This window comes from Chiloscyllium plagiosum, chromosome 24, assembly GCF_004010195.1.
Source record: "Chiloscyllium plagiosum isolate BGI_BamShark_2017 chromosome 24, ASM401019v2, whole genome shotgun sequence".
In the NCBI taxonomy this organism is placed as follows: Eukaryota; Metazoa; Chordata; class Chondrichthyes; order Orectolobiformes; family Hemiscylliidae; genus Chiloscyllium; species Chiloscyllium plagiosum.
The window spans coordinates 31,080,931-31,099,330 of record NC_057733.1 but is presented as its reverse complement, the minus strand read 5'-3'; the positions used below and the strand labels follow the sequence as shown (position 1 = coordinate 31,099,330).

Sequence of the window (18,400 nt, the reverse complement as noted above, 5' to 3'; positions counted from 1 at the left end):
TCTGACCAATAAAGGAAAGCATACCAAACACCTTCACTATCCTACCTATCTGCGACTCCACTTTCAAGGTGCTATGAACCTGCACTCCAAGGTCTTTGTTCAGCAACACTCCCTAGGACCTTACCATTAAGTGTATAAGTCGTCCTAAGATTTGTTTTCCCAAAATGCAGCACCTCACATTTATCCGAATTAAGCTCCATCTGCCCATTGGCTCATCTGGTCCAGATCCTGTTGTAATCTGAGGAAACCCTCTTTGCTGTCCACTACACCTCCAATTTGTGTCATCTGCAAACTTGCTAACTGTACCTCTTGTGCTCGCATCCAAATCATTTATGTAAATGAGAAAAAAGTAGAGGGCCCAGCACCGATCCTTGTGGCACTCCACTGGTCACAGGCCTCCAGTCTGAAAAACAACTCTCCACCATCACCCTCGTCTTCTACCTTTGAGCCAGTTCTGTATCCAAATGGCTAGTTCTCCCTGTATTCCATAAGATCTAACCTTGCTAAATCAGTCTCCCATGACCTTGTCAAACGCCTTGTCAGTCCATATAGATCACATTTACTGCTCTGCCATCAATCTTCTTTGTTACTTCTTCAAAAAAAAAACTCAATCAAGTTTGTGAGACATGATTTCCCACACAAAGCCATGTTGACTATCCTGAAGCAGTCCTTTCCTTTCCAAGTACATGTACATTCGGTCCCTCAGAATTCCCTCCAACAACTTGCCCACCACAGAGGTCAGGCTAACCAGTCTATAGTTCTCTGGCTTATCTTTACCACCTTTCTTAAATAGTGGCACCATGTTTGCCAACCTCCAGTCTTCTGGCACCTCACCTGTGACTATCAACGATACAAATATCTCAGCAAGAGGCCCAGCAATCACTTTTCTAGCTTCCTACAGAGTTCTCGGGTACACCTGATCAGGTCCTGGGGATTTATCCACCTTTTAACTGTTTCAAGACATCCAGCACTTCCTCCTCTATAATCTGGACATTTTGCAAGATGCCACCATCTATTTCCCTACAATCTATATCTTCCATATCCTTTTCCATAGTAAGTACTGATGCAAAATATTCATTTTGTATCTCCCCCATTTTCTGTGGCTCCAAACAAAGGCCGCCTTGGTGACCGCTGAGGGGCCCGATTCTCTCCCTAGTTACCCTTTTGTCCTTAATATATTTGTAAAAACCCTTTGGATTCTTCTTAATTCCTCGTTTTGCCCTCTTGATTTCCTCTTAAATATACTCCTACTTCCTTTATACTCTAAGGATTCACTCGATCTATCCTGTCTATACCTGGACGTTGAATCATTGATTCATCGTCAATGAAGTGCTTTGGGATATCCGGAGAATGTGAAAGACGTGAATAAAAGCAAGTTTTTCCTTTGATGAAGTTGCATAGTTTAATTCCCCTCAAGCACGTATGTTAAGTCACTGATCTGTAAATTACTTGCCATTAAATTTGGAACATTTAATTTAACTGTTTAGATAGAAATTAAAGGCAAAAGATGACAATTTATCCTATTAGATGTCATGGTTGGTAGTACGCGTCTTATGCTGTACAAATTTTCAGCGACAATTTTAGCTAGTTTTAATTCCCCTTCTATCCCAAGTCGAAACTTTAGACAATTAAAATGTATGAATCATTACAATGCACAAATGCCACACAAAATGAATAGTTCACTTCACCAAATAGCTGCAAGAGACTTGAGAGATATAATACCTTAGCTCTGCAGCTCATCACGTTACTACTGAGAAGGCACTGCAGTACATGCTATCTACTGCGTGAGAGCCACTGTTCAGTTTTTTTTTAAAAAACAACTAGAAAAAAAAACATCCAAAAGAGATGACATTCACAGAGCATACAAACATTTCATATTCAAATCATTATTTGAAGTGGAACAACTGTTGTAAAGCATGCCAGAAAAAATAACCTGCATGGGAGGTACAGGTATAAAACATGTCATCGGAGGTCAAAAATGGCCCCAGATCGCAGGCGCCAAACATGTTTGACAAGCAAATCAATCCTTTGTACTGACTAAGTAATTCAAGGCCTAACTAGACAATTCTTCCACACTCCAAATCCGATGCCCAATAAAAAAAATTCACCTCACTAACAGAACCTGATGATCTTATTAAACAGGGTCACTCCTAATAACGTCACAAGTCAACACGCCAATGGCTCTGGACAAGCAACACGAAGCCTTCCATGGTCTAGTGCGAGTAAGCTGCACAGGTTTGACTGCTTAAAATTAAACAAAGGATCCAAATATTTGATACAATAATATGGGTTTGTAGTATATTGTATTGTTTGGGAACTAGGATTCTACAGTAGCATTAAAATGGGGTTTTAGGCTTACTTCTGTGAAGGTAACTAGTTTTGTTTTAAATAAAACAAAGGATCATCAACTCACCTTTTAAACATTAGGTCAAGAACAGCCTATCCAAGAAAACACATGACTTAAGGTAAATGATTACCAAGGTAACTATGATGGTTTTTGCTCAGGTATTTACAATGTAAAGTTTTCACATCATAAATAAAAAGGGGTCAGAGGGAAAGTTCAGACCAGCAGATACACTGTTTAAATGGCCTCAACACAATTAAAGCAGTGAGAAAATTCATTGAGAGTTAGCCTGTCTGTGTATGTTGGGGAGAAAGGGAAAACAAAACTCACATCTTGATATGCAGAAAGTCACCAAAATGAAATGCTTGCAAACTTGTCAATTGCATAAGAAATTTTATAGTGGGGGGAGTAATTTTTCGATGGGGTTAAGTTCTGCACAAGATATAGCTGGGAACAAAAGGTTGAATCTTTTTATTGTTTATGATAAAAGTTTCACAATTGTCCTATATACAAGCTGTGATTTCTCCCTCCCCTGCCTTTGTACAATAAATTATATTCTTCTTTTAAATGTACATTAACAGCCCCATGTGAACAAGTGGCTGACCATCAAATTGCTAAAATAAATCCTTTAGTCAGTCAAGATTTCACTCTGGGATCTAATTTGGTTAGTATTACCATCAGCTGGGATCATGAAATTAACAACTGCACTTAAACTTTTTGGATGGAAGCAATGAATTAGCTTTTCATCCATGCTGGTCAAATAAATTCTACTTCTGATTTCTAATGTGGTCTAAGTCATCAGTGTGTTCAAGTTTTAAACGCCAGGTAGTGCTCAAAGTAAGCATATTATAGTTTGCTCTATTTGAAATATTTTATCCAGTTCATTTCAATTCAAAAGTCACACCTTCAGTAAATGGTAAAGTAAGAAGATGTGGATTCTTCTTTGAAATTCAATATGGAATTAAAAAAAATTAAAAAGGTAAGTGACCCTGCCACAATATTGAAAATATTTCTTGGTAGTATTTAAGTTTCTAAGACATCATACAGTGTTGCGAGCAAAATGTATTGCAATTTTGAATTAAGGCTAAATTGAAAATATTACTTGCCACACCTGCTTTTGTAAAGTAAGTTGTCCCTCCACTTCTTGGACTTTGCGCTCAAGATTTTGTTTTAGTTTCTGATACTCTTCATGTTGCTCATCAATCTTGGAGTCTTTTGAACTGCATTTTGACATATTTACAAATCAGCAATTAAAATCACAAAATTAGAGTGAAGTTTCTTTTAGTATTAGAACATATTATTCATGATGCTAAAGACAGCATAATTTCTAAAATCTTATGCAAAACACATTTAAGAACAGTTATACAGTTGGTAACATATAATGCATATTAGGCAAAATGACTTCAAAATTTTATCATTGGAAGGTTTAAAAGACAGCTCGTGCAAACTATTGCCCATAATCAGGAATTCAAGACTAGAACTGCTGGCATGCAGACAAGTAAAAAGGCACCCAATATCTGAATCTTTCCAGCTATTTGCTCAGCCAAAATGCAGAACATATGCTCAAATGGGTTGGTTTGGCTGAGTTATTATTCAATCCTCAATAACCCAAAATAATGGTAGGGGGATTTTATTTACACTTGGTAACACTTAACATAAATACATTCACTTGGTCCTCTACGAAGGATAAGATTAGGCTTTTCAAATATAAAAAAATTCACAGCATGAGTGTGTTGCTGGCTGAGCTTGCATTATTGCCCAGAGAGGAGTTAAGAGTCAACCACATTCCTGTGGGTCTGAGTCACTTGTAGGCCAGACCAGGAAAGGGTGGTGAAATAATTCTACAGAGGCTGGAATCCCATCAGCAAGTCACCTTTTACTTACAAAGGGACCGTCCTTAACTATAGTACCACCTCAAAGAGTTAGGCACCACAATGTCAGCATCCCTGACCTCAACCTTTATGTCAGCCAGAAGCCCCAATCAGGGAACTTGTTACAATCACTGCAGGTGCAGTTCCTTCCCCGAAAGGACATTAATGAACCCCAACAAGTCTCATGGTCATCATTAATAAAAATCTGGAATTAGGAATTTGAGTTCAAATTCAACCATCTGTCATCCCCAGAACATTAGCTGGGTTTCTGGATAGTCTATAATAATACCACTGGGTCATCTCCTCGCCTCTTTATTGGGCTGATTGTGTTGAACAGACTATAAAGCTAAATCGAGAATGAAGGTCAGTTGTTATGTGATGGAGAAGAACAGGTGTTCTTGTAACTCAACCCCAGGAAGCAGGCAATACCTTTGCTAATAGAAAAAGGTTGATAATACACCGGATTGAAAATAAAATAGTTTCCTTCATTAAATTCATCTACTTAGCTAAATCTGGCATGATTTGAAAATTCAAACTACAATAAAAAAAGTGCTTCAAACATAGAAAAATACAATAATTCATTATTGTTGCTTTCTGCATCATTAGATGCAGTCTGTTATTCACATCTCCCTTTAAAATTGCAGTAGTGAATTTATGTTGCAGTTCTGAAGCATCCTTAACATTAGGTAAAGGTGTACATAGACTAGGCTTATATAAAAATCATGCTGCAGAATCACAAAGGTTCCAATCTCAGTTAAAGTGGGTGATTAATGACCATCTATTCACAATTACTTTCAGTGGTCCTTTGCAACTTGCCAAGTGAGCTGGTAACGTTACAATATAAGAAAGATCATGTGGCATTGCAGCTTTAAAACAGAAGGGACATAGAAGCTGATGAACCATAGCATTGCCAACATAACTTGCTTGCAATTGACAGAAACTGCAGGCATTCTTATGCAAGATATTCCTTGACCTGACCATACCTGCGCATTTTGTCTATTTCTAGTTGACGTGCTTTCAGCGCCTGTTGGTACTGAAACTGCACTTCATCCCGAGTCTTTGTTTCCTTAGTCACAAGTTCTTGCATCTTGGCAATCTGAATTTGCAGATCACTGATCTCTGCCTGTTTGCAGCTTTCGGTAACCTTCAGTCGAGCAAATATGGCATCATACCGTTCCAAATCTCGGTCTCGTTCCTCCAGTACCTTTAGGTTGAACATGAAGTCCTCTTTCAGTATGTTAAACTTTTCTTGCTGTTCTTTGAGTTTTCTTTGTGAATCTTGAAGTGCAGTATGTAGTGACTGGACACGTTGTATCTGAAGGTCCTTCCATTCCTGTTCCTTCCGAGTAAGAAGTTCATCAAAATTATCTTGAAGCATTCTGCAAAGTGATACCTTATAAATAAAACAAGTTTTCAAATGAGCAATTACACTGAGGAATTAGAGGTCCCTGCAGTTCACACAGCTTCTTCAAGCATTGTCAAACCAGTTAGTTGTACCAACAAAAAAAAAGTTAAACTCAAATACTGACTGACCTATTGCGTACTCTAAATTTTGCAAGAGCTGTCATGCCACTGGTTGGAAGTGGGATTGGACAATTATTGAATGAGATGATCAATTTGTTAAATATGCTATCAGGTGCAATGGTTTGAGGCATAGATAGTTCCAAAAATATATTTGTTAAAACTTTGTAAATGGTACAATACAGTGCAATTCAGTTGTGACCATTCACATGCACAATGAAAATCCAATTATTTTAAATTGACTGCATGAAAGAAGTCATCAAATGTTTTTCTCCAAAAGGATGTGTCTCAGAATTTTGAGTATTATATTTTCATTCTTGCTAATTCACTTATTAGATAAAGTCATAAAGTAACAATATTGTCTGTATTTCTGTACACATAGTAGCTATTGGACTCAAGCAGAAGCATCCATTAGTCTCAAATAAATTTTACATTAAACATAAAACAACAATACACCAAAGTATTAATTTCCTGGACACCACAAGACAACAGACATAAGAGGCGTTTTCTTGCAACTCCCAAGAAAAAACAGGAAACTTACATGTACATAAAAGACTAGACCCTAAACACACCTTCCTCAAACTGGTGAGATCTCAGCCAGTGCAAAATGCCAAGCTATAAACAGGTACTGCCCCTTTTATTGTATATTGAATCTCAACCCAGATTTAAAGCTGACAATTAACACAGGGTTCATTACAACACATATAATGAATGTACCAACCCTATTCTTTAAACTTAAGCTAAGAATTAACTTCCTCAGTAATGGATTTCAAGCTCTGCCCCCAATCACGTTCATCCATCTTGCAGTCCTCCCCATCCCCCCATCCCCAGGGTATTTCTGCCTATCAGTTTCCTCCCACAGTCCAAAGATGTGCAGGTTAGGTGAATTAGCCATGCTAAATTGCCCGTAGTGTTAGGTAAGGGGTAAATGTAGGGGTATGGGTGGGTTGCGCTTCGGTGGGGCGGTGTGGACTTGTTGGGGCTGAAGGGCCTGTTTCCACACTGTAATGTAATCTAATCTAATCTAATCTCCCTCCATAGCCTAGTTTATATATCCCCGATTCCTCCATGGAGCCTTCTTCACTCCACCATTGTTCCCTTCAGCCTCACAAACCCCTTCATTTCTCCACTTGACCTCAAATTAACTAGAAAGTCAAACAAAAATACAATAAACTTAAAACTTGGTATTTGTAACACAGAACAATATCATGAGTTAATTTCTATGCTTGCATCAACTCTTAAAACTTCTTCAGTGTAAATGGCATTGACGTTATCCCTTACATTGATTTGAATGACCTCAAAAAGGAATGTTAAGGATGCCATGGTCAGGTTTTCCAGTCTATTCAGAATAGCTTGTAAAGTACATTTCTTTCAGCACTTTGTATTTCAACAGTACAGCTGATAGCCTACATGCAGTTATCTTGCTGTCAGCAGTGTTTCTAAATATACACAATCCACCTTTACTGCAGACACAGATTTTGAGATAGTGGAAGGGTTTTGAGAGTGTGTCTCCTTTGAAAAGTTCAAATCTAAATTCCTCTAAATGAGAATCTTGGTATCTGCAGTGGTAGTAGGAAATTAAGATCTATACAATAACAAAAGGGTTATACAACCCAAAGTAATTAATGTCATAATGCAAGTAAATTAAACTGCATACTTCTCAATTCTTTGTCAAATCAAAAAAGAAATCTTGTTTTAAATTCACTTGAGACTCTAGCGTCACTGGTTGGGCATTTATTGCCCATTTCAAATTGCTCAAAAGGTGGTAGTGAGTTGCCTTTTTGAACCACTGCAGTCCATAGGCTGTAGGTAAACCCATAATGCCATTAGGTAGGGTTGCCAGGATTTTGTTTCTTCAGTAGCGTGGGATCAGTCACATGATTACAAGTCAGAATGGCGAGTGACTTGGAGGGAAACTTGCAGGTGATGTTGTTTCTCAGACAAAGCAAAAAAAAGTTTACATTACTATCCTTAACATTATGAGGCTGAATTCAGTAACTGTATAATTCCATGATATGCTATTTTAACTGGCTAGCTACACAATTAGCAAATTAACCAGCACAACATTAGCAGATTTGATGGCATAGGGACATACATCATATGTTGCAGACAATAACTAAGCTCGATCTCCAATATCTTATTTAGCTGCTGGTAATAAAGATTTCATACAAGTCTCACCATATGAAACAAGTAATTCTTGTGAAGCAGCAGTTACAATATTACTTGGCAGTTTCATACACATTTTAAGAATGTGCTTCGTGTATTCTTAAATATTTTGAAAGAAAAAAATAGAAAATTCAACTTGCCTGTGAGGAGAAAGCAGTTCTCTTCCCCCAAATGACAAGGTAGGTTTACAACATGAAGACATTTTAATGAATCGTCAGCACCAAAAACGCCACTAATATGAAGTATCAGTTTTTTTTTATATCCTTCCAAAGTAAACAAAAACTAAGAGTGAATCCTGGGTATTAGACAGGAGTATTGATTGAGATACAAATAAGCTCAGGCATTTTGTATCTTCAAATTTAGTCAAGGAAAAAGTTAAAATTAGTACCTTTGGGCAAACAGGAAGAACAATACACTGCCCTATAACTACTACTTTCCCATTTCTAAATGCTAACATGTCTTATGAAAAACCTGAACTAATTTGTTTGATTTGGAATCTGCAACGTAACCCTACTGTATTCAAAAAGGGCCAGATAAAGAAACAATGCAGTTAATCATTGTTCTACACGGTTTAAAGAGGTCCAAAATGTTATATTCAGTGCATGGTAGTTTATTTTGTTTTATTGTTAAATCGTAGAGTTTGATTGTTTTTCTCATAATCAGCTCATGCTGCTGTCATATTGACAATTACTAAACAAACAAACAAACAAACAAACAAAGTCAGTCATTCACTGAACACTATATAAGAACCAGTAGAATGAAAGAGGCTATTGTAGTTAGTGCACATTTGCAAACAAGTGACAAGACAGACAGAAACGGCCAAAGTCCTGCAGTGAAGTGAGAGTGACTGCCCTTGATACCAAGTTAGCATTTGACGGAGTGTGCCATTAAGGAGTTTGAGCAAAATTGAACTGAATGGGAATCAGGAGAGAAACTATACTGAACATAATGGAACATGCCTGAATTCGTTGAAGTTCCTATAAAGTAATATCCTACGCATTCCCAGCCATCATTAGATCAAAAGTGAGGATGTTTACTGATGGTAGCATGGAGCTCCATTCCATTCAACTCCTCAGATACTAAAGCAATCCAGATGCAGAGATCTGGATAACATTCAATCATGGCATATGTCACACAAGTACCCAGTAATAAAAGAGACTTTAATGAATACATCTTGAGATTCAACAACATTAGTATTTTCTAGACCCCAGCTTCAAAAGGCAGAGATTTTCTTTGTCAAGAAACTTAACAGTATAAAAGTTTACAAGACCAAGACAGAAGTTAGATATTCTCCAGCAAGTGATTCACTGCAAAACACATGACCAACAACCGAAAGCTTGGGGTGTTGGGATCATTTACTTGACAAAGTGAACTCTGCTCTAACAACAACAAAAAAAAGCCCATTTCATTGGCTTAACATTCATTTGCTCCATCACAAACACACAATGACTAAAGTATGTACAGTCGACAAGACGCACTGCAACCAATTGTCAAGGCTTTTACACCAGTAACTTCTAAACCTGTGACCTCCACTGTTATGAAGGGCACAAATGGCAACTGGGAGGATGGGAACACTGCTACCCACAAGTTCCCTTCCAAATAACACAACATTTGGACTTAGAAATATACCATAATTTAGTTACTATCACTACATAAAAAATGATAAGTGGCCTAACACCCCTGCAGGATGGTCTTCACCAGACAGACTGCCATAGTTCAAGATAGCATGTACATTATCGAACATGATTCAATTCTTCTAGGCAGTTTGCTATCTCGAAAGATACATTTAATGTTAAACCATCTTAACAAAGAGGGAGGGAGGAGGGGAGAGTGCAAAAACCTTTGCACTGTTAAAGTGGCGTGTTGTAAAGTAATTTAGCAGCTAGAATTGACAAATCTTCTCTTTTTAAACATTGTGTGCTATTTAGCTTAATTCACTTGAAGAAGTGACCACCCAACCATTCAACTTTAGACGCCATCATGTTTTTACAGGGTTGGAGGATTTGAGCTACAGGGAGAGGCTGAATAGGCTGGGGCTGTTTTCCTTTGAGCCTCGGAGGCTGAGGGGTGACCTTATACAGGTTTATAAAATCATGAGGGGCATGAATAGGGTAAATGGACAAAGTCTTTTCCCTGGGGTAGGGGAGCTGAAGAAGGGCTCATGCCCGAAACGTCGATTCTCCTGTTCCTTGGATGCTGCCTGACCTGCTGTGCTTTTCCAGCAACACATTTTCAGCTCTGATCTCCAGCATCTGCAGTCCTCACTTTCTCCTGGGGTAGGGGAGTCCAGAAGGAGAGGGCATAGATTTAGGGTGAGAAGGAAAAATATAAAAGAGACCTAAGGGGCATTGTTTTCACACAGAGGGTGTTACGTGTATGGAATGAGCTGCCACAGAGGAAGTGGTGGAGGCTAGTACAATTGCAACATTTAGAAGGCATCTGGATGGGTATATGAATACAAGAGTTGGGAGGGAAATGGGCCAGGTGCTGGCAGGTGGGACTAGATTGGGTTGGGATAACTGGTTGGCATGAACAAGTTGGACCAAAGGGTCTGTTTCCATGCTGTACATCTCTAGGACTATGTGCTAGACCAGTCTTCAAGCATTAACTACTTCAATTCAGCAACAAAGAACCCAAGCAACAGGGCCCAATGAGATCCAAACAGACCACTGGGACTTCCTTCTTATATGTACTCTTTATGTCTTATTAGTACTGGTTTTAATCTTGATAACTGTATTGCCTTAGTCTGGCTTAAAGAAATAGTTTTGATTCACTTCAGTTATATCTAACGATTTATGAAACAATATCTTAAAATTCCAAGTGAATAGGAGGAAAGAAGAAAAGCTAATCAAAAAGCTTTATAGTTTCTCCAAAGTAAAAGGATTTTGTTTTACTAAAAAAAGGGCTTTCAGAACCAAGTTAAAATAAACCTTTTTTTAAAAATCTATTTATGTTTTAGAAGTTTAAACTTACAGTCAAGATTTAGTAAAACTATAATAAAGATACTTTTCACATGAGTAACTTGTATTAAAGTGCTTCTATGTCTAGCATGTGATCTGCAGATTATAAAAATCTACACTCATTGTACTGATGCTCACATTTACTTAACTTGAAATTTTTAATGAAAATTTCTGCTAAAAAAAGGGGTGGGGCTTTGGTTTGGAAGATATACACAAAACAATCCTCTAATTAATTAGTGATTGTTCAGCAGTTTCCCAAGCTGCAGTTATACAAGTTTATCTCCATTATGTATGCTAATTTCCTCTCTATCCCCCACTACCAACCAAGAATAAATGCAGTCAAAATGTTTTCTTTCTATTTAAATTCTTGTTTCTATTGAGACTGGATTATTGTCAAGACTAAGCTTCAAATAACTCTCCCTTATCCTATGCCCTACCATGCTCATGAACCAAAAATATTCAAACACAGTACTAACTCTCATATTAATTGTATTCTTTAAAACATTTGTTTTTACTGTACAGTTCATATGCAATTCTTTTCCACCAAGTGTTTGGTTTAAGTAGCACTGTGACCTATGTAGGTACATAGGACTTAAATATTTATAACCTGTATTATATAGAACATTATTCACTAGAACTTTGGAGATTGTTGCTAGATAAATCAGTGACTTCTGGCAATTGCAAAAGTCACTGTCTGAGATATCCTGTTCTATCACAAGTCATCTGCAGTATTCCTTGCTTCAGCATTGAATGATTGTAATAGCATTAACTTGGGATAATTGACCACAAGTTCAACATTAAGAATGGTTGACATATACATTGCCATTGCATTTGCACTCATTTTCCTTAACCCTGTTAGCATTTCCCAAATATTTAGATCTAATTGATACTTTCATATTCAGACCACCTTAATTAGAATCCATCAAACTGGTGGTTGGAGAAAGTACAACATTGAATCCAACTGCAAAACAGATTAGGGAATATTTCTTTTAACCACTGGAAAAGAAAATCTTTGGAGTAATTGACAGGAAGGTGAACAGCATCACTCCTTTGCAATGAAACATTCATGATAATATCAAGTTTGCAAAGCATCGATGGTGAAGATATTTCCATTGTGCTTGTATTCATACAACTGATTTGATCATGGTTTGCATAAACTTTTATTTCATTTCACCAGTTGACTATATGTCTTAACTCAGGTTTAAACATCTTAAATTTAGAATCTGTTCCCATCACTCTTCTAGAAGAGAATTTCAAGTGAACTGAAAAAGCCAAGATTAAAAAGATTTTCTAAAATGAAAACTTTTAAAAAATTTCTTTCATGGAGTATGGATATCACTGACAAGACCAGCATTTGTTGGCCATCTCCAATTGTCTTCAAGAAAGTTGCGCAGACCCACTTTCTTGAACTGCCATGGTCCATCTGATCACGTATACCCATTTTGTTAGGAAAGATGAGTGTAAAAGGATTTTGATCCAGCAACATAGACAGAACAGCAATACAGTTCCAAGTCAGGGTGTTATGTGGCTGCGAGGTGATGACGTTCACATGCATCTTGGCAAGTGCAGAGTATTTCAATGAATTAATTGCTGATTTGATTTTAGCCTCAACTCTACTTTTCCTCCTATTCTTCATAATAGTTATCCCTCAAGTCCAAAAATGTGTTTATCTGGGCTTTGAATATATTCAATGAGTTGAGTCTCATAGTTCTTTCGAGTGGAGAATTCAAATGATTTGTGAATCTCAACAATTCTGCTTCATCTGTTTCAACTGGGAGGCACCTTATTCTGAAACTAAACTACCAGATTTAGATTTCCCTTCACCTTTCTCCTACAAGCAATTCCTTTTTAACTCTCCCCAGCACCTACTCTTCTCCTCCTACCACTTGTACAAGATTCTGAAGTTGTTGACATATTGCAGTAAAGGTCACCTCTCATTCTCCTAAACTCTGACACTCAAATACTTCATCTACGTCAATAATATAAATAGTAAATAAGCAAGGCAACAGCACTGATTCTTGTAGCATCCCACTAGTTACAGGCTACTGTTATGGTCCAGGCCAGACCCTCTCCAAATATTTTAAGGTAGCCTAGACCCTAATTTTTTCTTATTTTTGAAAGCAAATGTGAAGCAACTGTTCTTGATGCAATGTGACTGGTCAAACTACTCAATATTAAGCAAAACACAATTTATTTAAACACTATTGTTAAAATACAACCAAAGAAGAAAGGAATTTAGAATAACTTAACTCTATTAAAAATTTAACAGAATAACAAATAAAGTAACTTGTACTAATTAATTGTTCCAATACAATGACAATGACATTCTATAAACACATCCCTTGGGACAAAGGGAAATTGGGACAAAGATTCTCACATGCAGTTCTCCAGCCAAGTGGAAAAAACACCAAGAGAAAATTCAGAAAGAGTAGCAGCCAGGAGATATTTATTGAAGGTCCTAATTCTGTTGAGACCCAATAGCTTTTGAGGATACTGAAAAACCAAACACCAGAAATCTTAATCTGAGAGAGCTGGCCATATCCATTCAGGCCATTTAAAAAGAGACCAAACACCTCCCAAGCGGTTTACTCAAATTGTCTTAACTAACCAGTTCAGTATCTCTGATTCAATCTCTCTCTTAAAAGAAACCAGGACTTCGTTTCCTTCAGTTAGCCAATTCTAACTTTATGCTAGTAGATTACCCTAAAAACCATGGGTTCTCATCTTATGTAGTAAACTGGTGATATCTTATCAAATGCCTTTTGTAAGTAGAAATAAATTACGTCTACAGGTTCCCTTTTACCCATCCCAATTGTTACATCCTCCAGAAACTCGTCAAATATGGATTTCCCTTTCATAAAACCATATGGCTGTGCTCAGTTGTATTAGGATAATTGTCAATATCCTGCTGTAACTTCCTTAATAAAAGATTACAGTATTTTTCCCAATCACAAATGCTAGACAATAACAGAGATTGTTGGAAAAGCTCAGCAGGTCTTGCAACGTCAGTGGAGAGAGATTAGAGTCAACGTTTTGGGTCCTTCCTCAGAACTAGATGTTAGACAAATTGGCTTACAGTTTCCTATTTTTAGTCATCCTCCCCTATTTAATACAGATAATATTTGAAGTTTTCCTACTCATTGGACAGTCCAGAATCTAGAAAGTTTTTGAAGATTACAACCTTGAACTATATTTTCTCCATTTAAAGTTTCCATCCTATTTAATGAATGGCAACGGAACTCACAATTCACTGCAATCAATCTGAAAAGTAAATGACAGTGTAGTAAAGCATTTACAGAGAAGCATTAAACATAATGTTGCCACCATTATTGGAGGTTTAGAAAGAAATACATTTTGGAAATTGATGCGGAATCGCACATTTGAAATCAAATTCACTGAATGCAGAATCCTAGATGTGCCTGCCCTCTGTTATCATCCTCATTGCCACATTGGTGAGTTCAACTAACTCGACAGAAACTACAATAGAAGGACTTTCTCAGTTGTACATGGTCAAGTTCAAACTGTCATTATGAAACCGTGTACAACTTCATGTTAACTTAATCCTGTGTTGAAGTGTTCTTACTTTAAAATGCCTTATAAAACTCCAACAGTCATGGAATCAGAACATTGCTTTGCCTCCTTCCATCTATTGTTATTCCTGCTACTTTGATTCTTCTGTGTCCATTTAAATAGACTCACTGGCAGAAAAACCCCGATCGTCATGCTGGTGGTAAGAAAAATTATCCAAAATGTATTTCTCAACTTTTGAATGTAAAATATTATTTTTATATATGTAATTATCTTTCCACACATTTTAATTAACACAACATATTTAACTTTATATTTCGTATTTGTTTGGTGTCAATTTTGCTTGGTCCTAACTAGCTTGTTTTTGTTCACATGGAGAATTCCTTCTACCAACTGCCAAATCCTCAGTTTACAAATGTTTTTCTCTTTTTCTGTTTATTACTGGTTTTTATTCTCTGTACATCTCCCTCATCAGTGCTCTCAATTCAATGCTAGGGTAGTGATTCAGGCAGCAGGTATACACAAAATGTTATCTTTCCAAATTAATCATTATTCTTGTCAGCCTTAAACTGGATTACTGTTAGCCCCACAGTAGGTATCATAACTGAACCGAAATGCTTTCCTTACTCAGATTTCGATGAACAACAGTAAGTAGCATAAACTCTGGCCAATGCTCTTGGTAAGCATTGATTTTCACCAATCAATACCTGGAAGACTGAAGTCACTACTTAAGTCCCAACACAAACTCTGATCCTTAGCTGTCAATACTAACTTTCTGCCCGAGAACTATCTGATGCCTAATCAGACAGTTTGCAACCTTGGTTTTATAATCAGACTTCAAGATTAGCTTCCAACCATAGATCCACATTAGTAATAAAACTACAAAAACAGGTTGCCTGAAAATTCAGCATTTCTGACAGTATTTGTGAAGAGAAATCAGAGTTAACGTTTCAGGTATGGTGACCCTTTCTCAGAGTGCCGATTTCTCTTCACAGATGCTGTCAGACCTGCTGAGCTTTTCCAGCAATTTCTGCTTTTGTTTGATTTATAACATCAACAAGACCACCTGTTTTCACAGCTGCAACCTATCAACATAGCCCAACTCTGCTCCTTTTTGCAGCTGATGGAGCTATCTAGACTTGAAATGTTAGCTTGGCCTCGGTCTATGGATCCTGTCTGACTTGCCGTGATCGCCAGCATTTTTTGTTTACAGTCTGCTCCTTCCTTAACTCAGTTGTTTCTCAAACCCTCAACCGGTCCTTTATTACTGGTCAATTGGTCTATTCCAGTACACTCTTGGCTGGCTTCCCTCATTCCACTCTCTGTAAATTAGAGATCATACAAAACTCTGATATCTGTGTCCAGACTGTCCTCCAATCCCAAAAACCCTCATGTCACTCACCAAGAATGGGTGCCGATTAAGCAACACCTCAATTTTAAAAATTCTCACCTTGCCTTCAAGTTGCACCCATGGCCTCACACCTCTCTAAACTCCTCCAGCATCAGAGATGTTTGCACTCCTCTAATCTAGTCTCTTAAGCAAAACATTTTAACCAGTCACTATTTAAAGGCCAAATCTTCAGTTGTCAATGTTCTAAGCTCAGAAATACTTTCTGAATCACACTGTCTCCCTACCTTTCTTTCTTCCTTTAAGAAGCTCCTTAAAATTATTTGGACCATGCATCTAGTCATACATCCCAATATCACCTTATGTGGATTGTTGTCAAATTTTGCTTATAGGACACCTGTATGGTGCCTTGGGTGATCTTTATCAGCTTAAAATTATTTTAAATTTAGGATGCTGAAATCAATTATAATTCTCTTATTAAGACAACTAACTCAGTAGAGACCTTGATTCAGTACTTGGAACTTCTTGGTATGTACATCTCAAATCATAATTAGTCAGTTATAAAACTAATCAGTAGATTTATTTCTATCCCAATTGTGTCCCTTATCAGTTTCTGCTCTCAGCCACAGTTGTTCTTTTATTAAATTGTTTGTCATCTGCATTTTCCAGTCTACATTCATTCTTTTTCTGCAAGTACACATACATTAATCTTTAGTTCACAATACACAGAAAATGAAGGAATGAAATTAATTACATCAATTGGAAAATTCTCAGTCAACTCTTAATATCACATACCCTCCTGGAACATTTATGAAATTAACTTAAATCATTATTGCTATCTACATGCTGAATATAAAAAAAAACATATGGACTCATGCTTTGACATTAGCAACTGATTGTTGGGGTGTAGTTTATCACAATTTAGCTAGTCACAGCTAATGTAGTGGTGTTTTCAAGGGTGTCAAAAGAGATTCTAAGGCTAAATTATCTTACAATCGACAATACAAAAGTCTTCCCTTTGTTGCTAAACAAAGCCTTTAAGCGGAAACTGATTTTAAAAGCATACAGGGCTACATAAAGTTATAGAGATGCACAGAATGGAAACAAACCCTTCGGTCCAACCCATCCATGCCAACCAGATATGCCAACCCAATCTAGTCCCACCTGCCAGCACCCGGCCCATATCCCTCCAAACCCTTCCTATTCATATACCCATCCAAATGCCTTTTAAATGTTGCAATTGTACCAGCCTCCAAGCTTCAGTGACATTTGAGGGCAGAAGAACTCCATCCTTCTTTTCAAATGTGAACTTTGCAGCAAGAAGCTCTGGCCAGCGTCAGTTTGCTCAGAAACTGCATCATGTCGAGGTCCTCAAAAACCTGACTTTGCCCCCAAGCTCACCTCTTTCACATACTCTCCTACCACCGCGACCGGCCCACAGCCGTGCTTCACTCCGTCTCTTTAGACGCAAACGGATTTCAAGCCTGTTCAAATAGGCCGCTCGTTTCCCGTTACCACGGTGACGCGCGGTGGTGTCGCCATCAAATCCATCCGGGTCTGGTGTTCCCCCGAACGGGAGGAGTATTTGTGCCACCGGCAATGGTTCCGTTTTCTTTGTAAGATGTATTTTATTCAAATAAATCAACTAAAGGTTGAAAATAAATAGTAAGAGTGCTGAGAGAATTCATCCCCCTTCTTAGTCCTCTCAGTGATCATTATCCATAATGGTTCTCTCTGTATTTTAGCTTTATAACTATCAGCCCAAAGGCTTTAAAAAAGGACCTTTTCACATCAAAAGTTAATTAGATAAATATTTGAAAGGTGCAGTAGCACAGTGCTAAGTATGCCTGCCATTGGGCCAGAAGACCTGGGTTCAAGTTGCAAATACACGTTTAAACAAGCTGATTTAAAAGTCAAAAATTGAGTTAAAAGTCAAAAACTGAGTTATTAGATTTTTTTGAGGACACAGTGAAAGACAACAGGTGTACAAATCTATATTCAATTTCTTATTAGATTATTGGGTTGTTTTGTTTTGGTGGTTGGTTCTTAAAATAAACAAAAAATAAGGACCGCATTAATTGGGTATTTAAGTCAGAGATAGATAGGCTCTTGACTGGTAACAGGGATCAAAGATTACGTGGAGAAGGCTGGAGAATGGGTTTGAATACTGTATCAGCAATCATTTAATAGTGGGGCAGACTGGATGGGCCGAATGGCTTAATTCTGCTCCTGTATCTAATGGACTATGATTCCCAATGAGGCAGGGTGCTGAATTCTAACACTATCACCTCTCCCCATCATTGTGGAGCCGAAAGGCAGGACAGGCTCAGTCAGATGAGTGGAGTAAAGCTAAACTTACAGCCCTCCGTCTGCTCAGGCTGTTTATATTGAACAATTCAGAGAGCTGCTGATTTGCACGTATCCAGAATATGACCCAAATCGCTGCAACAACAAAATATGCTGGAGTGTCCAATAATGTTATTTAAATACACAAAGACTTACTGATTAATGAAAAGGAACTTCAAGCATTTACACGTTTTTTGTTTTGGATCCAGATTTCCCAACAATGAGCCCTTTGCCAGTAAGTGACCGTTTCTAAAAAAAAATTAGCGGAAAATGCGTGAGAAACTGCAAGCATCAGCTCTTTTACATATTCTTCTCC

The 18,400-nt window shown here is 37.6% G+C and overlaps 1 protein-coding gene across 5 annotated transcripts in view; it reads right to left on the bottom strand.

Annotated features, from left to right (window-relative positions):
* ccdc57 (coiled-coil domain containing 57) overlaps positions 1-18,400 on the bottom strand; it is a 181,832-nt gene that overhangs the window by 163,100 nt on the left and 332 nt on the right. For 2 of the 5 annotated variants that reach the window (XR_006315235.1, XM_043714702.1), the window contains exons 1-3: positions 17,140-17,297; positions 5,199-5,608; positions 3,456-3,564 (exon numbers count right to left, since the gene is read on the bottom strand). Coding sequence is in view for 3 of the 5 variants with exons in the window: in XM_043714702.1 (XP_043570637.1) it covers positions 3,456-3,564; positions 5,199-5,593 (504 nt within the window). In the remaining 2 variants the exon portion in view is untranslated. Of the gene's footprint in view, positions 1-3,455; positions 3,565-5,198; positions 5,609-17,139; positions 18,334-18,400 lie in introns of those variants that run through there. The other 3 variants (XM_043714701.1, XM_043714704.1, XM_043714705.1) reach the window with 3 other exon arrangements.